This window comes from Mauremys reevesii, linkage group 12, assembly GCF_016161935.1.
Source record: "Mauremys reevesii isolate NIE-2019 linkage group 12, ASM1616193v1, whole genome shotgun sequence".
Lineage (NCBI taxonomy): Eukaryota > Metazoa > Chordata > Testudines > Geoemydidae > Mauremys > Mauremys reevesii.
This window is the reverse complement of record NC_052634.1, coordinates 2,184,209-2,209,205: the sequence shown is the minus strand read 5'-3', so window position 1 is coordinate 2,209,205 and position 24,997 is coordinate 2,184,209. Positions and strand designations below refer to the sequence as shown.

Sequence of the window (24,997 nt, the reverse complement as noted above, 5' to 3'; positions counted from 1 at the left end):
TTCCCTTATTAAAGGGACACTGCCAGCAACGGATGTTCCTGCTGTTTGAAGTAGTGTGATGGGGGTCTGGGGGTGAGTCAGTGGGGTGGCAGGAGAGGTACCCTGTAGCTGAGCGAGGAAAGGAAACAGGTGACGCCCTACAGGGGCTGTGGATGGAGGCGTCTAACGCCTACATCCTGGTAACAATAAAGACTTGTCAGAGTTGGCTGCAGTGTGTTCCTTGTGCAGCCTCTGGATCAGTGCATGGTTCCAGCTGTTTCCGGTGGTGTCCCCAGTGGCTCATTTCCCAAACCACCATAGGCCCAGATTGCTGCACAGCAGAATGAGAGGAGTTCTGCAGTGGCTCCCTCGGACTCTCTTGATTCAAACCAAACCAATTAGGGTGTGAATTTTTCACTGTTGAACGGCATCCAACTCACAGCCCTCTTCAGAGTCCTCTGTTTATCCCCAGTGCACGGACAGAGGGCTGCCGTGGTGTGAGCTTACCCCACCGATGTGGAGGCCTCTTCTGGAGGGACCATCTCCAGCGGTAAGAACCCCCTGGCCTGTTCATCTTGTCTCAAAGATCCCTGAACACCGGGAAGGACAGGAACTGCAGGAGCCATTTGCAGCTGGTCCTAGCCAGTGTAACAGGCTGAGCCAAGACCAGAACCCAATCCTCTGGGAAGGTGGGAAGCAGGATCTGGGCTTGACAGCCGCAAGGAAGCAGCAATGCCCCCCAGAGGAGGCTGGCTAAGGGCACAAGAAGGCAATGCAAACATGCAAAGGGCCTTTTTCGCTGTATCGTAGAGTTGTAGACACGTCGGGTTGGAAGGGACCTCGATAGGTCGTCCAGTCCAGTCCTCTGCACCGAGGCAGGACTCTGTATTATCTAGACCATCCCTGACAGGTGCTTGTCTAACGTGTTCTTAAAAACCTCTAGTGCCAGGGATTCCACAACCCGCCTTGGGAGCCTGTTCCACAGCTTAACTAGCCTTAGATTTGGATGTTTTTTCCCCTAATATCTCACCTATATCTCCCTTGCTGCGGATTAAGCCCGTTACTCCTTGTCCTGCCTTCAGCCGGCTTGGAGACCAGGGCTCTAGAACAGCCCGTAATGTACTGGAAGACCCTACAGTCTTTCATCTTGTCCCCAAGCAACTCCCGGTGCTGAGTTTGGGGCTGTCTGTGTCAGTTCCCCTTTAAGGATTTTCTGCAGCCTGTCCCTTTAAGAGTGTGTCAGTTCCCTGCCTGACGTCACCTGCTGCTTCAGTGTTTACAGCCTGGGCTTGTTGCATTCAGGAGGGATGCAAAGTCTCCAGCTGCCCGCAGCCCCTCACCTTTGAGGTGCAGTGGCCAGGCAGAGGCCTGTCTGCAGTGGGCTGGCGGAGAGGACCCAGCCCTGGACAGAGAGGGCAGGAAAGAAGCTGCCAGCCTTGCTGCTCACTGGCTCCCATTCAGGGAGTGTGTGGGGCAGCTCCCACCGCTGCAGTGGGGCTGGCGGTGCCATGGGGCAGAGCGGCACGGAGGCCCTGTAGACTCTTCTCCTGGCTGTGAGCAGCCTGCGGGCTCCCCTGGCAGAGCTGTTGATTCACAGGTGCTCCCGCCCGCACCCTTTGGCCAGGTGCGGCGTGGAAGAGGAGCGGGGCAATGTTACCTGGGATTGCCCAATCTAGGGTCTAAAGGGTGCTGACCCGGTGATGCTGGAAGCTCCTGCTGCTGCCGCCTTAGCCCAGCCCCGGGAGACGCGCTGCCTGCCTGTGGGATCAAGTCATGTTGGCCCTGGAACTGCCCCTCGTCCTGCTGCTGCTGCTGCTGGCTCTGCCGGGGGCTGGTGCTTTCCCCGAGGCCTTGGCTGTCAAGAACATCTCCCAGAAGGAGGCCGAGTTTGACAAAAACTACACGGACTTTGTGAACAGCGAGCTACTGAACATCTACACCTTCAACCACACCGTGATGAGGAACAGGGTGAGTGAGTGTCCCCCGAGTCAGGCCCAGCGCCAGCCACGCGGACACGGTCCCTCTGCTAGAGCCCTCGGCCTGTGAACTGCTCTGCCCGCCGTTGGGCCATGCCCAGAACAACTGATGAGCTGCTGGGGGGATAATCCTTGCCTAGCCCACAACGGGGGCCCTGCCTCGTGCTCTGCTGCAGGGTGCTACGAAGTGTATCTCTGAACAGTCCCTCGGCTTGACTCCATTGCCCTGCCCCCGCGCCAAGCACGTGCAGGATGCTCTGTTTGGATCAGGTTCTGTTTTGCACGGCCTGCGTGCACTGTGGGCAGGGCAGTGGAGAATCCAGCCCCCTGGGCCCTAGACTGCAGGTGGAAAATCCCAAACTTCTCCCCCTGGTTGTGCTGTTAGTTCTCTGTTCCCACGGGGCTTGGGCCAGCGAAGCAAGGCTGCTGGCTTCCTGGCCCACTTTCACTTCCTTCTTCCCTGTGCACGCACCATGCTGCTACCCTCCCCAGCTGACATGTCGAGTTTAAACAACTGGGGAGTGTCCCCATCACTTCCGGCTGAGATCACAGTTGCTTTGGCCAGTGTCTGCTGTTGGCCTTTCGTCTATCTAGTGGCTTCGATGTGTTTGGCGTGTGTGTTCATTTCGCCCCGGTAGGGTGTGCGTGTCTTGTGGGCGTCTCTGTGTTCTTCTGTGCAAGTCACAAATCAGCATTTTTTAAAAGGAAGTTGCTTCGGCTGACTCTTTACTTTTTCTTTCCACAAACTCGGCTGCGCTGTTTGTTCAGAAGGGTGGGAGGCGACTGCCTGCTTTTGGGTCTGTTAAGCTAGGTTCCAGATTGAAGATTCACCTTTACCTCCATCCCTGAGCATTGAGTGAGGCCGCGACTGGGAAGGCTGCTCTGGCCTGGCCTGGTAGTTGGAAGGGCACTGCCAGCTCACAGCTGATAAGTCCCTGTTTGTGATGCAAAAGGAAGGGCTGCAAAGGCTGTTTTCCCATTCCAGGGCCACATAGCCCAGGAAATACGTGCTCGGCGTCCCCAGCTGCAGCGTGGGCATTTTGCCCTGACTGGGAAGCTTTGCACCCAAATGTCTCGGAGTTTGGCGTGGCTGGATCTGGGGGTTCGGTTCAGGGCTGTCAGGGACTAGACTGGATCTGCAGGAGAGACATCCTGTGGGAGAGTAATCCCTTCCCAGGGTGCATGGAGTGAGCTGCTCCCCTGCCAATACCCCGACACATACAGGCCTCTGCTTTGGCATTTCCTGTGCTCTGAGCTGCTCATCCCCCCTGCCCCGCCCGTTCCCTCCCTCACTGCCCAAGCCTCTGTCCTAACTGAGTCCTAGCTCTGTGCTCCTGCCTCTGGAACAGCCCCTCCCCACAGTCACCCCCTTCCCAAACCCCCGCGTGGCCTGTGAGGTCCTTGGGCACCAGCATCCAAGCGCTGGCCCATCCCGTCCCAGCACGTGCAGCGGCTTGACCCTTCCTCTCTGCTGGGGGGAGTACGTGCAGGAGCTGTTCGCAAACATGGTCCAAGCTGAACTTCCCATTGGGTCAGCAGGGTCCGGTGGTCACGAGTGCCATTCCCCACTGCAGGCGGTGTCCGGCTGTAAAAGGCAGGGTGGTCACGCTGCTCCCGCATCTCGCGAGTCACAGGGAACAAAGGGCCGAGTGTGAGCCCACGCTGTCCTTGCGGGAGGGCTCTGTCCTCAGTGCACCAATGGCTGCTGCTTCCCCTGCGGGGGAGCTGAAAGAAATTCAGCAGTCTGGGGCTCAGTCCAGAGTCTCCCCGCTGAGCCCCTCGGGGAGGGCTCGTGTCTCTTTGGCCAAGGCCAGCATATCCCTTCTCTCCTCCCCAGACGGAGGGCGTCCGGGTGACGGTGAATGTGCTGTCTGAGCAGAAGGAGACGCCAGTTCTCTTCGTGGTGAGGCAGAAGGAGGCGGTGGTGTCGTTTCAGGTGCCGCTGATCCTCAGGGGCCTGTAAGTACCACCCTTGTCAGAGACGACCTCTGAGGTGGGGCTAAAGACCCATGTCCCCCTCAGTTCTGGGGTCCCCCTGCCTGTGAAGGCGTGGGCACCTAGGCCAGCTCTCTGACCATGACATGAAAATGGCCTTAAAACCCAAATGTGTGGACTCGTGTGCCCCAGAACGTCGTGCTCTGCCAGCTGGCTGTGTGCAGAGTGGCTCTGGGACAACTGCCAGTTCAGCCTCTGAGCCTTCTCCATAGTGACCTGGTCCAGCTACCGAGCGCCGCCGAGGGGGGAGAGCAGCACCCTTAGCTCGGCCTGTGCACCAGGCAGGAGGGTCTGTGTCCCCAAGCTCTTTGGGAAGGGAGATACTGCATTGCCGACCCCCCATGGCACCCTCAGTGCCGCTAGGAGCGCCTGCCTAGCTCGGGTGGGGACAGCGACCCAGCCAGCCGAGGGAGCGAACCCCAGGAAGGCCACAGGCGGAGGGTCCTGGAGCTGTGCCTGACGATGCTGTAGGCTGTGGGTGCTCCCCATGCTAGGGGGGGACTGGCTCCGTGCCGCATGCTGCCGCTGCTAGGCCCCCTCTCTCATCCGGCCCGGGGGTCTCTGCCTTGGCCAGGTTCCAGAGGAAGTACCTGTACCAGAATGTGAGCCGCACGCTGTGCCAGCCCCCGACCAAGAGCGAGTCGGAGACGCAGTTCTTCTATGTGGATGTGTCGACGCTGTCTGCGAGGAACGCCTCCTACCAGCTGCGGGTCACCCGCGTGGAGAACTTCGTGCTGAGGTGAGGGATAGAGATAGGACCCCCCCCCATCTCTGCCCTACACCTTGGGCCTCCTCCCCCCTGCCCCCCGGCTCCCTCCCATGAGCCTGCTGTGCAGGACGGCGGGTTTGCTCCCGTTCCCTGAGACCCACGCAGACCAGCCAGGTCCCGGGCTGGGGCAGGCATCGCCGTGCCGGGCTCCCCCTCAGGTGTTCAGGGGGGGCTGGGGACCCATCGAACGGCTGCTCACGGCCCTGCGAGCTGAGGATTTGTGGCTCCAGCCCATAGCTGGCTCCAGCCGGGTGGAGTTTTCTTTGCCCCGGTGGGCAGGGGCAATGGGGGGTCCCTGTTTGCTCGCTCTTTATGAACCATGGTTCTGTTCTAACGCTCTCTCCGCACAGGACGAGTGAGCGGTTCAGCTTTAATGCCACAGCAGCCCAGCCGCAGGTAATGCCCCTCTCTGCTTGCGGGCTGCTATGGGGGGGGGCGTTAAAGCAGCTTGACCTGAGTCCCCGTAATGTAAAGGGACCTTTCTGGTTGCCAGAGGGAGGGGCCCTCTCTGATCTTACACTTCCTGATAGTGGGGGGCAAGCTAGGACTCCTGGGTTCTATTCCTGGCTCTCCCTCCCCCCCCCCCCCGGTGCAATGGGACAATGGCCCTGCTCTGCCTCCCAGCGCCGGGGTTCTGGGTTGGGATCCTCAGGGGAGGGGCAGCCATCTATTGGAATAACATGGCTGGTGCCACTTCGGGGGTGGGGGGGGCCATGGGAAGGGATGGGGCATAGGGCAGTGCATGGGGAGGGCAGGGCAGTGTCACCATGGCGATAACGTGCCCTGTTTCCTCTTCGCCCCCCACCCCCTGGTAGTATTTTAAGTATGTGTTCCCGGAGGGTGTGGACTCGGTGATCGTGAAGGTGACCTCGCGCATGGCCTTCCCCTGCTCCGTCATCTCCGTCCAGGACATCCTGGTAAGTGGGGCATGGGGCTGGGTTCCTCTTCCTGGTGATCCCCTCGCCCAGCATCCCCCAGGGTGACCTCTGGGCAGGTCCAGGCTCCGTGCACCTGAGTCTTTGCTCCCCCCTCTCCTCCCCGCAGTGCCCCGTCTATGACCTGGACAACAACGTGGCCTTCATTGGGATGTACCAGACCATGACCAAGAAGGCAGCCATCACGGTGCAGGTAGGGAGCGCCGCGAGCCCAGCCCAGCCAAACAGCGGCAGGTGCCGGGCCTCGCTGTTCTCTCCGGCGTGGCCCAGTGACAGTCAGTGCTGGCCGGAGATGTTCTTGCCGGCATGTGCCGAGCCATGCGACACGCAGCCCCATTCCTCACGGCCAGACGGCGCTAGCTGGACAGCTCCGTCCAGGCAAGTCCCCGTGTCTCCGGTGCTGCCTCCACGCGAATAGCACCCTGCGTGTAAGAGCGCAGGCGAGCAGCTCCCTCCGCGGCCAGCTCCGGCATCTCTCTGGGTCGCTCGCAATGTGCCCGTCTCGCCAGACGCTCATTTCGGGGAGCCTGGGCATCCAGGCCTCTCCGCTCCACTGGGGCCGGGTGGGGAGAGCCGCCACTGCCCACTCCCACTGACTCTCCTCTCGTTCCCGGCGGCCGTGCTAGAAGAAGGATTTCCCCAGCAACAGCTTCTACGTCGTGGTGGTGGTGAAAACGGAAGACGAGGCCTGTGGAGGGCCCCTGCCTTACTACCCCCTCACCAAAGGTATGGGGTGGGGTGGGGCAGTCTGGGGAGGCACAGGGCTTAGCCACTCACCTCTCCCTCTCCTCCACCTCCCTACAGCCTTCTCCCCTCTGACATCTAGGCCCCCCCACCCCAAGGCACCGGCAATGGGATCCGGACCATGCAAGGGGCCCCGGGGACCGTAATGCCCAGGTGGAAGCTGGTTCCCAGCCTGACCCTGGTGTGGTGACCCCTCTCCCTGCCTCAGTTGCTGCCACTTCTCAGCAACAAGGCGCTGTGGGTGGAAAGGGTCCAGCCGCCCAGCTGGGCGTACCCCGCTCTGGGCCGGGCGACACGCTGGACGAGACCCAGGGCGGGGGCGTTCCAGAGGGCTGGGCTCCTCTATCTGCTTTGAGCAATTTTCCTGGAGACAGGAGGCAGCTGATCTAGGCTGGGCTAATCTCCAGCCTTCTGTTCCTTCCAGATGAACCAGTCGATCAAGGCAGTCGGCAGAAGGCGCTGGACGTGATGGTGTCACCTGCTATTACCTGTGAGCTGCTCCCATGGGCAGGGCTGGCAGGTTACTCTGCGGCAGCTACGTCTGCAGCTGGGGGCGTTTCCTGCTGAATGCTGGTCACAATGCCCGTGTTCATGGGGCACCGACCCGGCAGGGCTGTCCCAGCGCCCCCGGGCAGCCCCGGCGTGGCTCCGGCACATGGGAGTGGCTGTGTGTCTCCTGGTGGGCATGGGGGAGTCGGGGGGCCGGGGGAGGCTGTGTGCCCAGCTGACTCCCATGCCCGCAAGGCTGTGCTATCCAGCGAGCTGCTCTATGGGTGGGGCACCGCGGGCTGCTGCTGTCCCGTAATCCCCCTTCCCGCTGCCTCTCTCCGCAGCGGAGGTCTACGTCAGCGCCATGCTCTTCTGCCTGGGGGTCTTCCTCTCCTTCTACCTGCTGACGCTGCTCCTCGCCTGCTGTGAGACCTGGAGGTGAGTCCCTGTGCCTCGCTTCCCGCGCTGCCCACCCCATGGGGCTCCGGGACCGGACTGCCAGCTTGGCTCAGCTCACCCCCCTCGTCCCTCCCCTCCCTCTCACTTACCCGCCACCGCTGGGCTCAGCTCTGCAAAACTAGAGTGGGTTTCAGCTCCCCCTCCCAGCCTGTGTAGCCACGGGGCCTGGTGCGGTGATGCGGAGCAGCTGGTGCAGGGTAGCTATTGTCCAGCAGGCTGGGAATTGAGAGCCGGGGCCTTGATGGCAGAAAAAGCAGCCAGGGATGAGACCTCCCCTCCCCTCCACCCCAGGATAGGAGGCCTGTTTCCCTATATACCAAGGGCTGGGCATCCCCACCATCTCCAGGGTCTGGCCCAGCGACACCCCCCACCGACACTGGGAACGTCGGAACGTTGCGCGGCCGTGTCTCCAAAGGGCCATGGGGAAGGTCATCATTACTGGAGGGACGCATGCAGCCTTCCTCGCCCCCCAGCCTCCATGTGCCTCTGCCATAGCTGCGGCAGGGCTGGGTGAACCCTTCATTTGGCTCCGGCACTCTGTGTGAGCAGATCCCAGGAGACGTGGTGTGGGGCTGGTACATCTCAGCCAGGGACAGCGCCGGGGCTGGATTTCCCTGGGCAAATCCTGACGAGGGTTAACACAAGGTTGGGAGGTATCTGAGCTCTGCAGCCCTCGGCTGCCTGATGGGACCTGGGTCTGCGGCAGGAGGGAGCTGCCTCCCGGCCCTTCTGTTTCAGGTTTTCTCTTGCGATTTTGCAGACAACAGAAGAAGAGAAAAAGGCTCCTGGCTGCCATGGACACGCCCACCACAGACACAGGTATGGACCCCCCAGGGCCCATAGGGTGCACTGACATGTGGGGGGGACTCTGGGAGCTGGCCCCGTCACGTAGAGCCCGGGGGGCAGTGGAGATGCATATTTGCTGGTTAATGTGCTGGAGGCGGGGGGCTTCAGAGCCAGGTCCTTTCTCTATGCACAGATCTCCCTGCGTTGTGGGGAGACGGGTGGACGGGTCCTTAGTGTGCCGGGTCTAAGCTCCGCATCATCTATGATCTGCTGCTGTCAGTGACTGTCTGTCTGTCTGTCTGTCTGTCTGTCTGTCCGTCTCTCTCTCTCTCTCTCTGCCTGCGCATCACTCCTGGGGAACTTCCCCTCCCAGCGTCTTTACTGGGTAAGCGTCAGCCTCTGTTATTTCACAGATCCCTTTGGTGCCCTGACGTGCTGGCCCTAAGCTGCCCTCCAGCTGGAGGTGGGCAGGGCAGGGTAGGGTCTTGCTCCGTAGGACGCGCGAGCTGCTAAAGCGAGGGATGCAGGGTGCAGTGCAAACGCCTCTCACCCAGCTCCACTGATGTCCCACAATCCTGGCGTGTCGTCCCCTCCCTCCCCCAGCTACCCCCAGGGTCTGTCCTGAGCAGATACCATCTAGAGCCCAAAGAGCTACGCTCACCCCACTGAGACCCTGCCCCGGCCCTCGAGCACACGTGCCACCTGTGCTCCTGGGGGTGACGTGTGTGAAGGCTGCTGCCTGCCTGACCCAGGCTCCTGTGGTGTCTTGCAGGGCATCCGCGCATCACCCCGGACTCCCTCCTGGGTCACCCTCCCTACCACGGCTACGGCTACGGCTCTTTGGGTAAGCACCAGCAGGAGCACTGCACCCTCGCACTCGCAGGGGGCTCCGGGGCCGGTTGGAGATGGGAGTGGGCCCTGGGGGTGGGGGCAGGTCACTAGTCCCTTGGCAATGGCTGGACCCTATTCCTGACTCTGCGACCGGAGTCTCGTTCGTCTCCTCTCCCCCAGGCGGTGACTAGGGACAAGCCAGGGTCTCCAGATACAATAGCGTCTTATTCCCCCCGCCACCCCACCCTCCCCCACACCCCCCTGCTGTGTGAGCTCCTGGCACCTTGCCCTCTGCTCTCCAGGAGCCCGTTCCTGGCGGGGCGTCTGACCACTTCAACTCACCCCCTTGTTCTAACTCTCCTTCCAGAGAACAGTTCCACCCTGAGCACCGAGGGCATCACCGAGAGCATGGGCTCCACGGACATCTCCTCTGGGTACACAGGTGAGCCGCAAGAAACCAGCAATGACTGGCCAGCGAGACGGCCCCTGCGATCCAGAGCTGGGTCTTGAACTGCAGAGTCCACATCCGAGCAATCCTAGAGCCTGGGAGCCCATCTCTGCTGCAAACGCTCCATGCACCGAGACCCTGTCTGAGGCCCACTGCCTGGGCTCATCCCGTGTGACGCCAAGCCTGGGGCGGGGTGCATCTGCCCCCGCGTCCGGGGGCCTGAGTGTGAAAGGCTCTCCGGGGAGGGCTTGGTTCTGGGGAGCGGACTTTGCCCCAGGAGCTGGGGCTCCCAGGCTCTCCTCCTCATGCAGAACTCTGCCCAGCCTCGCCAACTCTGCTCCGCTTTGAAAGACCAATGTACTGGGCAGGCCTTGAACTGGGTTGTCCCTGTCTGGCTTGGGTAGCAGAGGAGGAGTGAAACTGCCTGGCTGGCTCCATGGGACCCGCCTCGGCGCCCTATCCACCCTCCCAGTAACTCTCCCTTTCCTTTCAAGGGCTGGACCGCTTCAAGCGACGCGTCCCCTCCAGCCAGATGAGGCACCTGTGCATGGCTATGGGTAGATGTGGATGTTAAGCAGAAAAGGCGCTAGGAGAACTCGAATCAATCCAATGTATTGCGGAGCCCTCGGCTTCACGTTACCTGGGGACAGACCCTTGATTCGACTAGCCCCTTCGCTCTCATCTGTCGTCCCTTAATCCAGGGACAGCCGCTGAACAGTCCCTCCAGCCATGAGCCATCCCATAACGCTCCCATCTTCCAGTGTGTGGGCGTCCTGGGAGCAGCCATCTCCATGGGCCCCTCAACTCTGCCTGCTTCTCAGCCTCTGCTCAGGGGAGCCAGGAGTGGAGTGGCAGGGGTCAGGGCGGAGGGGCACTGGCAGTGCTGCGTGTGGGGTGTCGGGGGGGACCCAGGGCTGGGTAACGGGGGCTGCAGGTCAGGATTGAGGGGCACTGGCGGTGCTGCGTGTGGGGTGTCGGGGGGGACCCAGGGCTGGGTAACGGGGGCTGCAGGTCAGGACTGAGGGGCACTGGCGGTGCTGTGTGAGAGACAGTGCCCCCCCCCCACCCCTTTCCCAACACACCCGGGCTCCTAGCTGGACTGTAAGGTTTGCGGAGGAGGGTGTGGGAGGGGAGACCCAGGGCCAGCACAGAGGGTCACTTGGCTTGTCCTGCTGTCTCCTCAGAGGCAGGGGTGGAAAGTCCAGGGGAAGCTTGGTCGTCGTCCTCTGCTGGTCCCTCGTCCAGGGCGGGGTGGGATGCGGTGCAGAAGCTCCGCAGAGACAGTAGATTCTCGCCACCAGTTGTAGTTCAGGAGGGGAGGCAGCCCCGTTTTAGCTGATTCAGAGCGCGGGGCATGGCTGCCGATCCCTACGGCCCCGTGTAACCCGTCTGAGCCGAGAACGCCCCCCTAGCCCTGGCTCTGCGGGCCCCGTTCAGTGGCCTGGAAAGGGAGGGACGATCTCTGGACTGTTCACTGGCTGACCCTCGCCCCCCCAAACATCTGCCTGGGTCTGAGATGGTAATGTGAAGCCCTGGAGGACCCCTGCCCAGGCTTGCCATGGCTGGGGGCTGCACTTTCTGAGGGGCACCGGGGTTCTGTGTGGATTTAGAGAGAGCAGCCCTATTGCAGTGGGGCAGAGGCAGCGTCGCCTGCAGAATGTCCCAGTTCATGCTGTGTGAGCAGCACCTTGCCAACGCCTGCCAATGCCATGATGGCCAGGCCTGGAGCCCCTGGCTACACGTCAAAAGAAAGAGCCGCCTTCCCAGAGTGGCCACAGCTCCCTGGCCTCATGCAGGGCTTGGCTTCCCTGTCCTCCGTCGGCTCCTCAGTGGGTGAGCTTCCCTGGCCTGTGTCACGCCGGGGGGCAGACGGGAGGGTCACAATGGCCCCGTCGGCCCCCGAGGCTGGCAGCCTTTGGCTAGCGGCCGGGCACTCAGCTGCTAGCAGAGTGAGCCAGGGAGCGGCAGACACGCAGCAGCCTTATGTGCTTGTCAGTTCAGAGTAACAACCGAACAGCCCGGGAGGCAGTGTCTTGTGCCAGCGAGCTGTGCATGACGGCCTGCCCTCCCCAGACCCACACGCAGCATGGGGTTGCCCTGGTGCATTGGCCAGGACAAGGACTGTGTGCCGAGAGGTGCCTTAGGCAGGGGGCAGACTTGTCTTCCTCTGGTCTCTGCACATGGCACCCTACGTGGCACCGGGCAGCGTGGGACGAGAGCCAGCAGGTCTCTGTGCCAAAGGGGCCGTGCTCTGCAGGCGTGTGACATCTCCATGAGTTACTTAATGTTCCAGCAGGATCCGGCAGAGCTTCCTGGCCAGGCCTGACCCACACCCTGTGACTAAGGCTGCTCAGCAGCGGGTGTCGGCCTTGCATGCCGCCCCGAAACCAGCTCGGTGGCCTTGCCATGGCTGGGAGAGACGGCTAGTTAGCAGCCCTGGAGGAGACGGGGGGCTGCAGTTCTCAGCAGGCTGAGCTGGACTAGTTCAGCGCCCCTGAGTTCCTAGTGAAGGCCCAGTTGGAGTCTGGTCAGAGCCGCCTCCTGCTCGCTGAGGGTGACGCTCACCCCCCAGCACGAGTCCTGCTCTAGGTTCTCCGGGCACTGAGGTCCCGGTGAGCCCCGCTGTGGGGTGCGGGCCCTGTGTGCCATGTGGACCTGCCTGCCTGGCTCTGTTCTGCAGGGAGCTGCCGTAGTCCCCTCAGTCCCTTTTGAATGGTGCGTTTGGGACCCCGTCTCCCTCGCGAGGCCCGACAGACACAGCCTGTCCCCTCAGAAAGAGCACCGGGGCATCAGCATGACAAACCAATCGCCTAAGTCCCTGTCTCATCAATACCCAGATCAGCCCAATCAGAACGGAATGACCCTGGGGGTGTAATTACCCCGACGGGCGTAGGAAGCTCAGTGCACGGGGATCTCTGTCCCAGGGCCCGGCGGCTTGAACCCCAGCGCTGAAGAGCTGGGAACATCTGCTGGATGCCATGGAGCCTCCTGCAGCGGTCGGGGGGGGGTCTCTCTTGTGGGGACTGTGCTGCCCCTTCGATCCCTTTGCACTGAGCTATGGACGATGAATGGGGGGATGATCTCAGGGGGTGATTGAATGGCTCCGATTGACTCCGTGATACGAATGATTGGGGCCCGCGTCTGATCCCTTCACCAGGGCTGTGGGGAGGGGGCGGGCTAGGCCTTGCCCCGGGTGTGTGGGCCTCAGCCCGGGCTGACGCTGGTGCTCCCCTGTGCCCTAGCAGAGCGCTCCCTGGAGAACGTGGCCAGCCGGCCCCGCCTGGACTCCCTCAGCTCGGTGGAGGAGGACGACTACGACACGCTGGCGGACATAGACTCCGACAAGAACGTCATCCGGACCAAGGTCTGTGTCGCCTGCCCAGCCCAGGCATCGCTCTGATTGGGGGTCGAGGGGAGTGTGATCTGCAGGCCCCTGTGTCGCCTGCCCAGCCCGGGCATCGCTCTGATTGGGGGTCGGGGGGAGCGTGATCTGCAGGCCCCTGTGTCACCTGCCCAGCCCGGTGTGACGATGTGGTTCTGGCAGGACCCAACTGAGAGTGCCAATTCAGGACTAATTGCTTAAACAGGGCAGTTACAGCCCAAGGCTGGGGTTTCTCCACCTTTAAGGCAAACTAAACTAGCTAGACAAAAAGGGCTTCGGTTTCACCCCACTGGCTAACCACAAGTCACACAATATCTAAGTCTAAGCAATTTCCTTAGACACTCCAGTTTCCCAGTATCACCACCAGTCCCACTCGTCCTGGGGATGAATGGTTATGAAAACCAACACTCCAATAAAAGAAAACGGTTCTCTCAATCCCAAAGAATCAAGCCCCAGCGTGATATGCAGGCCCCTGTGTCGCCTGCCCAGCCCGGGTATCGCTCTGATGGGTGGGGGGAGCGTGATATGCAGGCCCCTGTGTCGCCTGCCCAGCCCGGGCATCGCTCTGATGGGTGTGGGGAGCGTGATCTGCAGGCCCCTGCATCACCTGCCCGTCCTAGGTATCTCTTTGGCAGTGGGAACACACTGCACAGCCTGTGTGGCTACCCTGGCTCAGGCTTGAGCAATGTCCCATGGGGAGATGCTGGAGCAGGGCATATGTGGGGCGGAGGGTGGAGCAGCGGGGAGGTCTGTGTACCCAGGCACTGCCCCAGAACCATGTGCCAATGGGCTCATTAACACTGTGCTGGCCGGTCTGGTACGTGCCCATCACTCAGCGCCAGCCTCCGTCCAGTGCTGTGGCCGGGCCTGTATTCACCCCGGGAATGTTGCCGTCTCCTGGCTGCCAGCCAGCCAGTGCTCAGGGCAGGGGTAGCGCTGCAGCTGCAGGCGGAGCAGCCTGGGCTGGTTCCCGGGGTGTGCTCCACCCCAAGCACTAGTGCCCTCACCCCTGTATGCCGCATGCCCTGCCTGGCCTGTGACAGGATCCTGCCTCTGTTCCCAGCAATACCTCTACGTGGCAGACCTGGCCCGGAAGGACAAGCGCGTCCTGCGGAAGAAATACCAGATCTACTTCTGGTGAGTGGGGGCAGGCCTGGGGAGGAGAGGGGCTGGAGGGTGGGGGGATGCGCTGCGGGACTCTTCTGTCTGCCCCTGAACTAAGGAGGTGGCTGGAGCCCTGCCCTGCTGCAGAGCAGTGGGTAGATCAGTGTCCCGGCCCTCCATGGCGTTGGCATCACACTCGCCATCCCGCCATGGGGGTGCTGCAGAGCACGTGTGCCGCTGGAGCAGTGGGGAGAGCCCCAGGGAGGAGGGGGAGCTGGAGTCCCCAGCCAGCGCCCGCCTGGCTCAGTGCCGTCCTCTCTTGCAGGAATATTGCCACCATCGCTGTGTTCTACGCCCTCCCTGTCGTACAGCTGGTCATCACCTACCAGACGGTAAGGACGGCCCCTGCCTGTGCCCCCCTCCTGCCCCAGTATCCCAGCTCTCTCCCCGGGGGCTGCTGGCTGCCCTGCTTTACCTTCTTCTGAATTCGGGGAGTTCCCAGGGCCGGGCTCGGGGCTTCAAAGGAGCCGCGTGGCTAACGTTGGAGATGGGCTGGGGGGGGGGGCAGTTCCCTCCTGTTCCAAAGAAACCAGCGGAGTCTCCTCCCAGGTGCTCCCCAGCAAAGCAGCCCCTTCACTCCCCTCTCAAGCAGGGCTCAGTCACCCACGCATCGCAGGGCGAGGTGCATGCTGAGATCCAGCCCGGCTGCAGCAAAGTGCTGCATTGTCTCCCCCTGCACTCAGAGCCTCTCACAGGCAGGCTTGGCCAAATGCTCTCTGTGCATGCGCACATCCCTGCCCTGGCTGTAATCAGCCCCGGGTGGAAGCTGGAAGAACACATGAACCCTGAGTCACCCCTCGCCGTCTGCCCCACCTGGGCCGTGAGACTGGGCCGGCATCGGGGTCCTGCACTCGCCCAGTGCTGCTGGGTCCTCTGCCTGCCCCCTCCTCGGTGAGTGCACGTTGCTACTGGGGACACCTCCCCGCGGGCCCCCCAGGCCTGGCTGTGAGCTGTGCCAGGCCCGTCCCAGCTGGTGTCCCCTGCCCTTCCTCTTCAGGGCCTCGCTTTGCTCCCCCGCTGCAGGTGGTGAACGTGACAGGGAATCAGGACATTTGCTACTATAACTTCCTGTGCGCCCACCCCCTGGGAAACCTCAGGTAAGAGCTGGCACGGAGCTCGCAGTGCCGCTCCCTGGCCTGCCCACATGCCCCTCCGCGGTCTGACGGGAGGGGAGGGGAGCTGGGCCCCCCACTAGCACCCGGGAGGGGAGAACAAAGAACCGGGGAGGGGAGCCCATGTGAACTGTGCTGTCCCCTGACCGTGGCACTCTGGCTGGGATGCGGGTGGGGACAGAGGGTGCTGCTGCCTGGGGCGGGGGGCAGTGCCCTGTCCAGTGGCCCCAGTCTCTGGGGAATGGGCCACGCAGCCGGCCCTGTGACAGTGACCTGGACTGATCTGCTTCCCACCAGTGCTTTCAACAACATCCTCAGCAACCTGGGCTACGTGCTGCTGGGCCTGCTCTTCCTGCTCATCATCCTGCAGAGAGAGATCAACTACAACCGGGCGCTGATGCGCAACGACCTGCAGGCCCTGGTGAGCACCGCCCCTTGCGCCCGCCCTGCTCCTCGGAGCTGGGGCTCAGCCACCCCCAGTGGGGCAGGCGAGGTGGGGATCTCCCTGTGCCTGCAGCCTGTGTAATTGCCGTACCCCGTGATGCTGGCTGGGATGGGCAGGACTGCGCCCTTGGGGTGGGGGCAGGCAGGGCCTGGGTGCTGCACGGGGAGAGTTCCTCTGGGGGTGTCGAGGGGGGGCTGCCACCTGGTGCCCCTCTCTGAGCTGGCAGCCGGGCTTGCTCAGGCCAGGTGCCTTTTGGCCAGATCTGTCTGTCTGAGGCGGGTGTGTCCATCCTCCCTCTCCCCGCACAGGAGTGTGGCATCCCCAAGCACTTTGGCCTGTTCTACGCCATGGGCACGGCGCTTATGATGGAGGGGCTGCTCAGCGCCTGCTACCACGTCTGCCCCAACTACACCAACTTCCAGTTCGGTGAGTGCCGAGGCCGGGCCTGCTCGGGGCTCCCTGACCCTGCAGTGACACCCGCCCTCAAGAGCTGCCACCCTCTGCCCGGCTCCAGCATGGAGCTGGACTATGGGTGACTGCCAGGGGAAGCTATTGGGCCGAGCGTCCTGGGCTGTCCTCTCCGCCCAGCGCAGCCCGTTTGCTGGCTGCTCCATCCCCCTGAGCTCACCCCCTTCCCAGCCTCAGACTCCCTCTCTCCCTCCCGGCCCTACCCAGCTGCCACGGTGCTGTGGTGCTGGCAGAGAATGGGCCCTGGCTCCGGTGGAGCTCTGGGAGGGTTTGTGCTTCAGCCTGCGGCATCAGACAGCCCCCCCCCCAGCCACCCTCCGGTGAGCTCAGGGAGCCGCTGTGCTCCGAGCAGACGGGTGTGCAGCACCGCTCCAGCCCCACGGCTCGGCAGTCCAGCTCTGTGCTCTGGGCCGTGTCTCAGACGTGGAGGTTCCTCCCGTCGTGCCTGTCTGAGATGTCCCTGCCTTACTCTCCCTCCCATGGCTGCCAGGACCCAGGCTCCTGCGGCCGTGCAATGCTGCGGGGCTGCCAGCCTGCCCCTCCCCGGCCCCTCGCTCAGTCTGGTCACTGTCCTTTTGCAGACACTTCCTTCATGTACATGATCGCGGGACTCTGCATGCTCAAGCTGTATCAGAAACGGCACCCGGACATCAACGCCAGCGCGTACAGCGCCTACGCCTGCCTGGCCATCGTCATCTTCTTCTCTGTCATCGGCGTGGTAAGAGCCAGCCCCGGAGCCGTGTCTGGGGGGGAGCTCACCGGTGCCCCGTGCAGACGGGCGCGTTACTGGCTCTCTGCAGAGGGGCTAAGGACTCAGCTGTCTGAGAGCCTCTGGGTCCTTGGCCAGCAAACCCCGCACCCGGAGGAGGCAGCAGTTGCCCCAGTAAAACCCAGGCTGCCTTGCCCCAGGCCGGATTCGGGCATGAATCCTGGCTTTGTGGCTCTCTCAGCTCCCTGGTGCTGACGGCTCCTTCTGTAACCGCAGCTCTGACGCCTGCGTCGCGGGCCCCTGGCCCCTGGGGACCAGCCCCAGCCCCGTCTCCCAGCCGCTCACCCCGTCTTCTCCCCACAGGTCTTTGGCAAAGGGAACATGATGTTCTGGATTTTCTTCTCCATCATCCACATCATCGCCACCCTGCTGCTGAGCACGCAGCTCTACTACATGGGCCGCTGGAAATTCGGTGAGGCCCCGCCCTGGGGCAGGGATGGGGGGCAGAGCCAGACTCCCAATGGGCACCACAGGCAGCCCAGCCTAGCGCCTGGGTCCTTGTCTCTGCGTCGCGGCCTGAGTGGTCCCATGGTGCTCGAACGCCTGCACCCAGGTGACTGCTCAGCCCTCCTCCCTGCTTAGTATACGCCACGTCCTGGCTCCCTCCCGCCTTGGGCATTGTCAGAGCTCTCGGCTCAACTTGCACAGGAGACGCCTGCGCTTACGCGGGGGCCTGTGGGGCTGAGTGTGGCCGGCCCTGCTCAGATGAGCCCGCAGCGCTGGGGGCTTGGTCTGAAAGCCAAGCCAGCTTGGTGGTGGGACTCACTGCAGGGGCATGAACGGGGCATTGTCCCACCCACCCTCCCAGCTGTGCGATGGGCTGCGGACCCCCTGGCTGCGGCTCAGCACCTCCCTGCTCTGTGCAGGCAGCCTCCGCTCACGTTGGCCTCCCTCCAGCCGGATTGCCGCTCTGGGAGCGCAGGGTTCAGGCCTCTTCCCTTCCGGGTGGAACTGCCTGCAATCCGTGCCCTGCTGGGAAGGGCCTGCTGCCCCCACCCCTGGCCCTAGCACTGCCTCTCTCTCTGCAGACTCCGGGATACCGCGCAGAATCGTGCACGTGCTGTACACAGATTGCATCCGCCAGTGCAGTGGGCCCATGTACGTGGTGAGTGAGCGGCTCACTTCAGCCCAGAGGCCCCCAAGGCCCCTGACTCTCGGCACAAGCCTGTGAGTGGCTAACACTGCACGAGGAGGACTAGCTGCAGCGGCGCGTGCCTGGCCCAGTGCCCCTGGGCCGGCCCAGCCCAGAGCTCTCTGTGCTGGACGGTGGATGTTCCAGCAAGGCCTCATGCCGCAGGCACAGGGGCTGTGCTTGGAACGCATCCAGCCAGCACGGGGGCAGGATGCTTTGATTCCTCCCAGTGCAACCCTGCAGTCCCTGGGCCCCTGCCCAGCCCCCTGTGACAGCGCATCCCCAGCGTACTCAGCTCTGCAATGGAGACAAATGGGGCTGAACCAAGAGCCTGCCCCAGGGGTGACCAGCCAGTGGCTGTGTGGCCCACCCCAGGAAGCGCTGTCCCCTCGCGGGGGGCTCAGGGGCCTGCTCCTGCCTGGGCTATCTGAGCGGGGGCATCAGCTGAGGCAGCAGGGCACTATGCGTTCGGAAGCCGAGGTCCTAGATTCAATACCCACTGCGGACGACTCCCCCGAGGCCTCCCTCCCCCTCCTCACCCAGCGCAGCCCCTCTCAGCCCCCCATCCTCAGAGTTAGCCCCGACCCGCGGCCCCACTGCCCACCAGCGGGATCCAGGGAGGCTCTTTGCTTGGCCATGGTGGAATGTGACACTGGGCCCAGCTGAGGTGATCTGAGCTCTGCCGCAGGACACAGAGCTCCCGGCTTCCCTGATTCCTCCCCGCCCCCTCCCTGTGACCAGCATCCTCCCAGCCAGAGAACTCTGAGCCACTCTGCCCTGGGGCAGAGCGCGGGTCTGGGAGATGGCAGCTCCAGTGGCTCTGAGCCATGAAAACGGGGTCCCCCCGGAACCGCTGGCCCAGCATACGCCCCCTCCCTGACCCTCCTCGTCTGTGTTTGCAGGATCGAATGGTGCTGCTGGTCATGGGCAACATCATCAACTGGTCGCTGTAAGTCTGGGTGTGGGTGTGGGTGGGACAAGGCCCGGGCTGCTCAGAGGGAGAGTGCGCTGTACGAGGAAAGGGGGCATCAGGAGAGCTCCCCTCCCACCACTGCCAACGCACCTCGATCTAGCCCCTCCCTTGCTGCTGTGCCAGCCCCGGCCCGGCCCGGCCCTGCCGGGCTCAGTTGTTCCAGGCCCAGCCCTCTTCAGTGCTCCCATGCAGCCGGGCAGGGAGCTGGGCTGAGAACACACAGCTCGTGTCAGCTGGGAACACCATGGGGCGAAGCAGGGCGTGGTGCCCTGCCCGCTCTGCCGCTGAGCAAGCCCCGGCATGCAGCATGCAGCCCCGGGAGACCCTGCTCATCTTGCCGGTGGCTGCAGGGTGCAGCAATGGCCAGAGAATTGCTGCCGAAGTGGGCATGGGGCTGCCCCAGTCTCTGCCATGCTGCAGCTGGGCTCCCCCTCTGCTGCCTTCCTAACCCACCTCTCCCTCCCCCAGCGCTGCCTACGGACTCATCGTCCAACCCAACGACTTCGCCTCCTACCTGCTGGCCATCGGCATCTGCAACCTGCTGCTCTACTTCGCCTTCTACATCATCATGAAGGTGCGGCGACGCCCCTGCACCATCCCTTTCTGCGGACAGGCTGGGGGCTCGGCCGGACAGACCCCCTGGCTGCACGGAAGGGGGCCTGTACCCCGAGAGAGCTCTGGGGCAAACGGGGAGTGACTGAGTTCTGGGGTTACCCCAGAGTCAGGCCCCAGCAGGGGAGCAGGGCCCATCAGTCCTTTCACCAACATCCCCAGAGCCCTGGTACCTGCACCACCACCCCTAGCACCACTGAGCCCTTCCAGCCACTGTCTGTCCAGGTAGTGGGGAGAGAAGCCTCTGTCACTGGGGAACACGTGAGCATGGCCTCCCGAGAGCCCGTCCCAGGTCCCACATGTACCAAGGAGGGTACCTAGCCCTCTGCGTGTGCCGGGCGTTGCTGTTCCCCTGCCCTCTGCGTGTGCCGGGTGTTGCTGTTCCCCTGCCCTCTGCGTGTGCCGGGCGTTGCTGTTCCCCTGCCCTCTGCGTGTGCCGGGCGTTGCTGTTCCCCTGCCCTCTGCGTGTGCCGGGCGTTGCTGTTCCCCTGCCCTCTGCGTGTGCCCCCTGCTCTCTGCGTGTGCCGGGCGTTGCCATTCCCCTGCCTTGTGTGTGTGCCAGGAGTCACCATTTCCCTCCCCTCTGCGTGTGCCGGGCGTCGCTGTTCCCCACCCCTCTGTGTGTGCCCCCTGCCCTCTGCATGTGCCGGGCGTCGCTGTTCCCCTGCCCTCTGCATGTGCCTGGCGTTGCTGTTCCCCTGCCCTCTGCATGTGCCGGGCATCGCTGTTCCCCTGCCCTCTGCGTGTGCCGGGCGTCGCCGTTCCCCGGCCCTCTGTGTGTACTCCCTGCCCTCTGCGTGTGCCAGGAGTCACCGTTCCCCTGCCCTCTGCGTGTGCTGGGCATCTCCCTGTTCCTCTGCCCTCTGTGTGTTTCCCCTGCCCCCTGTGCGTGCCAGGCGTCGCCATTCCCCTGCCCTCTGCACATGCCAGGCATTGCCGTTCCCTGCCGTCTGCATGCACCAGCTGTCGCCGCCCATCCCTGCCCTCTGCGTGTGCCGGGCGTCGCCGTTCCCCTGCTCTCTGTGTGTCACCGTTCCCCTGCTCTCTGTGTGTCACCGTTCACCTGCTCTCTCTCCTTCTCCCCAGCTCCGAAGTGGCGAGCGCATCAAGCTCATCCCTCTGCTCTGCATCATTTTCACCTCCGTGGTGTGGGGCTTCGCCCTCTTCTTCTTCTTCCAGGGTCTGAGCACCTGGCAGGTGAGTGGTGGCTCATGCCAGCCAGGGCCTTGACTATGCAGGGTTGACGTCTGGTGCACACTCAGACTCACAGACTTTAAGGTCAGAAGGGACCATTATGATCATCTAGTCTGATCTCCTGCAGAATGCAGGCCACAGAATCTCACCCACCCACTCCTGTAACAAACCCCTAACCTACGTCTGAGTTATTGAAGTCCTCAAATCATGGTTTAAAGACCTCAAGGTGCAGAGAATCCTCCAGTAAGTGACCCCTGCCCCATGCTGCAGAGGAAGGCGAAAAACCTCCAGGGCCTCTGCCAATCTGCCCTGGAGGAAAATTCCTTCCCGACCCCAAATATGGCATCAGTTAAACCCTGAGCATGTGGGCAAGACTCACCAGCCAGCACCCAGGAAAGAATTCTCTGTAGTAACTCAGATCCCACCCCATCTAACATCCCATCACAGACCATTGGGCATATTTACCTGCTAATAATCAAAGATCAATTAATTGCCAAAATTAGGCTATCCCATCATACCATCCCCTCCATAAACTTATCAAGCTTAGTCTTAAAGCCAGATATGTCTTTTGCCCCCACTACTCCCCTTGGAAGGCTGTTCCAGAACTTCACTCCTCTAATGGTTAGAAACCTTCATCTAATTTCAAGTCTAAACTTCCTAGTGTCCAGTTTATATCCATTTGTTCTTGTGTCCACATTGGTACTAAGCTTAAATAATTCCTCTCCCTCCCTGATATTTATCCCTCTGATATATTTATAAAGAGCAATCATATCTCCCCTCAGCCTTCTTTTGGTTAGGCTAAACAAGCCAAGCTCTTTGAGTGTCATTTCATAAGACAGGTTTTCCATTCCTCGGATCATCCTAGTAGCCCATCTCTGAACCTGTTCCAGTTTGAATTCTTCCTTCTTAAACATGGGAGACCAGAACTGCACACACTATTCCAGATGAGATCTCACCAGTGCTTTATATAATGGTACTAACACCTCCTTATCTTTGCTGGAAATTCCTCGCCTGATGCATCCTAAAACCGCATCAGCTTTTTTAACGGCCATATCACATTGGTGGCTTATAGTCATCCTGTGATCAACCAATACTCCGAGGTCTTTCTCCTCCTCTGTTACTTACAACTGATGTGTCCCCAATTTATAACCAAAATTCTTGTTATTAATCCCTAAATGCATGACCTTGCACTTTTCACTATTAAATTTCATCCTATTACTATTACTCCAGTTTACAAGGTCATCCAGATCTTCCTGTATGATATCCCGGTCCTTCTTTGTATTAGCAATATCTCCCAGCTTTGTGTCATCTGCAAACTTTATTAGCACATTCCCACTTTTTGTGCCAAGGTCAGTAATAAAAAGATTAAATAAGATTGGTCCCAAAACCGATCCCTGAGGAACTCCACTAGTAACCTCCTTCCAGCCTGACAGTTCACCTTTCAGTACGACCCGTTGTAGTCTCCCCTTTAACCAGTTCCTTATCCACCTTTCAATTTTCATGTTGAGCCCCATCTTTTCCAATTTAACTAATAATTCCCCATGTGGAACCGTATCAAATGTGAGGTAAATTAGATCCACTGCGTTTCCTTTGTCTAAAAAATCTGTTACCTTCTCAAAGAAGATCAGGTTTGTTTGGCACGATCTACCTTTTGTAAAACCATGTTGTATTTTGTCCCAATTACCATTGACCTCAATGTCCTTAACTACTTTCTCCTTCAAAAAATTTTCCAAAACCTTGCATACTACAGATGTCAAACTAACAGGCCTATAGTTACTCGGATCACCTTTTTCCCTTTCTTAAAAATCGGAACTATGTTAGCAATTCTCCAGTCGTATGGTACAACCCTTGAGTTTACTGATTCATTAAAAATTCTTGCTAATGGGCTTGCAATTTCATGTGCCAGTTCCTTTAATATTCTTGGATGAAGATTACCTGGGCCCTCCGATTTCATCCCATTAAGCTGTTCGAGTTTGGCTTCTATCTCAGAAGTGGTAATATCTACCTCCATATCCTCATTCCCATTTGTCATCCTACCATTATCCCTAAGCTCCTCATTAGCCTCATTAAAGACTGAGGCAAAGTATTTGTTTAGATATTGGGCCATGCCTAGGTTATCCTTAACCTCCACTCCATCCTCAGTGTTTAGCGGTCCCACTTCTTCTTTCTTTGTTTTCTTCTTATTTATATGGCTATAGAACCTTTTACTATTGGTTTTAATTCCCTTTGCAAGGTCCAACTCTACATGGCTTTTGGCCTTTCTCACTTTATTCCTACATGTTCTGACCTCAATAAGGTCACTTTCCTTGCTAATCCCTCCCATCTTCCACTCCTTGTAGGCTTTCTGCTTTTTCTTAATCACCTCTCTGAGATGCTTGCTCATCCACCATGGTCTAAAACGTCTGCCTTTTAATTTTTTCCCCTTTCTTGGGATGCAGGCTTCTGATAGTTTCTGCAACTTTGACTTGAAGTAATTCCAGGCCTTCTCCACCTTTAGATCCACAAGTTCTTCAGTCCAATCCACTTCCCTAACTAATTTCCTTAATTCTTCAGTTAGCCCTTTTGAAATAAAAAACCCTAGTCCCAGATCTATTTTTGTTTATCCTTCCATCTAGTTTGAACTGAATTAGCTCATGATCACTCAAACCAAGGTTGTCCCCTACAACCATGTCTTCTATGAGGTCCTCACTACTCACCAAAACCAAATCTAAAATGGCATCCCTTCTCGTTGGTTCTTCAACTACTTGGTGAAGAAATCCATCAGCTATCGCATCCAGAAAAATCTGAGCCCTATTACTATTACTAGCACTTGTCCTCCAGTCTATAGCTGGGAAGTTAAAGTCTCCCATGATCACACAATTCCCATTAGTGTTTACTTCATTAAAAACATTAAAGAGGTCTCTATCCATCTCCAAATCAGATCCCGGCCGTCTGTAGCACACCCCGAGCACTATCCCACGGGAGGCTCTAGTAGCTTTCTTTCCCAATGTGATTTTTGCCCACACAGACTCTGTCTTATCCATTCCATCACTTCTTATTTCTTTACAGTTAACCTCATCATTGATATACAATGCTACTCCACCACCTTTGCCTTCATTTCTGTCTTTCCTAAACAGCACATAGCCTTCAATACCTGTTCTCCAGTCATGACTACTCTTCCACCATGTTTCTGTTATCCCTATAATATCTGGTTTCACTTCTTGCACCAGTAGCTCTAGTTCCTCCATTTTGTTACCTAGGCCCCTCGCATTAGTGTACAAACATCTTAATTTTTGCCGTTTGGCTTCACTGACATTTACCCGATTAGGCACAGACATTCTACCACCAGTATCACCTATTAGACTGGTATCCACACTACCCTTCCTCCTTATGTCCATTTTCCTACCCACGGCTATATCCTTTCTTACTTTGTTTTCTTCCCTCTCAATGTTAAATTCTGGCGTGGAGATTACCTGGACATCTCCCAACCATCTCCCCCAAATTCCTAGTTTAAAGCTCTCTTAATCAGTTGTGCCAGCCTCCATCTTAGAATTCTGTTTCCCTCCTTACTCAGGTGAAGTCCATCCCAAGAGAACAGTCCTCTGTCCATTAATGCCTCCCAGTGGCCATACATCCCAAAGCCCTCCTTATAGCACCACTGCCTGAGCCATCTGTTGATCGCCATAATCTTGTCACACCTTTGTTGCCCTTCTCTAGGAACTGGTAGAATCCCACTGAAGATCACCTGAGCCTCGATTTCCTTAAGCGTCTTCCCCATTCTGGCATAGTATCCCTTGATACGTTTCAGCTAGAATCTAGCCGTATCATTTGTTCCCACATGAAGGACAATCAGCGGATTCTTTTCCTGCTCCCGTTAGGATCCTTTTCAGCCTCAAGTCCACATCCCGTATCTTAGCACCCGGCAGACAGCACACCCTTCTGTTCTCCAGATCAGCTCTAGTTACAGGCCTGTCTATTCTTCTCAGTAAGGAGTCCCCAATCACGTAGACCTGCCTTTTCCTGGTGACAGTGTGATTCTCCGGTCTATCCCCTGTTCCCTCTGACTGCAAGTCCTCTCGATTCCTGTTCGCCCTTGCAATCCTCTGCAACCCATCTCCTATCCGCCTGGGGCTCATATTTGGTGTTGTCTCCATTGACTCTTCACCTCTTCCTATAGGAGTAGCTGCTCTTCTCTTCTTCCTTGCCCTCTCACCTTCCGCGACCACCTGCTGTGCCCCTTCTTCATGTTCCAACTCTGCAAACCTGTTCCTGAGCTCTATTTCTCCTTCACTAGCCCGTCTTTTCCTCTGCCTGGTTCTCTTAGTCACATGCTTCCACCGTCCACTTTCCTCACCC

The 24,997-nt window shown here is 59.7% G+C and overlaps 1 protein-coding gene across 7 annotated transcripts in view; it reads left to right on the top strand.

Annotated features, from left to right (window-relative positions):
* Positions 1-514: 514 nt before the first annotated feature.
* Positions 515-24,997, top strand: part of SIDT2 (SID1 transmembrane family member 2) — a 28,242-nt gene continuing 3,759 nt past the window's right edge. Inside the window, exons 1-27 of one of the 7 annotated variants that reach the window (XM_039496292.1) lie at positions 515-529; positions 1,656-1,947; positions 3,793-3,914; positions 4,525-4,689; positions 5,070-5,115; positions 5,535-5,636; positions 5,764-5,847; positions 6,281-6,380; positions 6,823-6,888; positions 7,232-7,325; positions 8,107-8,165; positions 8,506-8,517; positions 8,905-8,976; positions 9,331-9,405; positions 9,906-9,968; positions 12,654-12,775; positions 13,857-13,930; positions 14,223-14,289; positions 14,981-15,054; positions 15,367-15,490; positions 15,823-15,940; positions 16,564-16,700; positions 17,055-17,163; positions 17,780-17,856; positions 18,786-18,832; positions 19,325-19,430; positions 20,555-20,665. In XM_039496292.1, coding sequence (XP_039352226.1) covers positions 1,753-1,947; positions 3,793-3,914; positions 4,525-4,689; positions 5,070-5,115; positions 5,535-5,636; positions 5,764-5,847; positions 6,281-6,380; positions 6,823-6,888; positions 7,232-7,325; positions 8,107-8,165; positions 8,506-8,517; positions 8,905-8,976; positions 9,331-9,405; positions 9,906-9,968; positions 12,654-12,775; positions 13,857-13,930; positions 14,223-14,289; positions 14,981-15,054; positions 15,367-15,490; positions 15,823-15,940; positions 16,564-16,700; positions 17,055-17,163; positions 17,780-17,856; positions 18,786-18,832; positions 19,325-19,430; positions 20,555-20,665 — 2,421 coding nt within the window. In that variant the 5' untranslated portion in view covers positions 515-529; positions 1,656-1,752. Of the gene's footprint in view, positions 530-1,170; positions 1,948-3,792; positions 3,915-4,524; positions 4,690-5,069; positions 5,116-5,534; positions 5,637-5,763; positions 5,848-6,280; positions 6,381-6,822; positions 6,889-7,231; positions 7,326-8,106; positions 8,166-8,505; positions 8,518-8,904; positions 8,977-9,330; positions 9,406-9,905; positions 9,969-12,653; positions 12,776-13,856; positions 13,931-14,222; positions 14,290-14,980; positions 15,055-15,366; positions 15,491-15,822; positions 15,941-16,563; positions 16,701-17,054; positions 17,164-17,779; positions 17,857-18,785; positions 18,833-19,324; positions 19,431-20,554; positions 20,666-24,997 lie in introns of those variants that run through there. The other 6 variants (XM_039496293.1, XM_039496295.1, XM_039496294.1 and 3 more) reach the window with 6 other exon arrangements.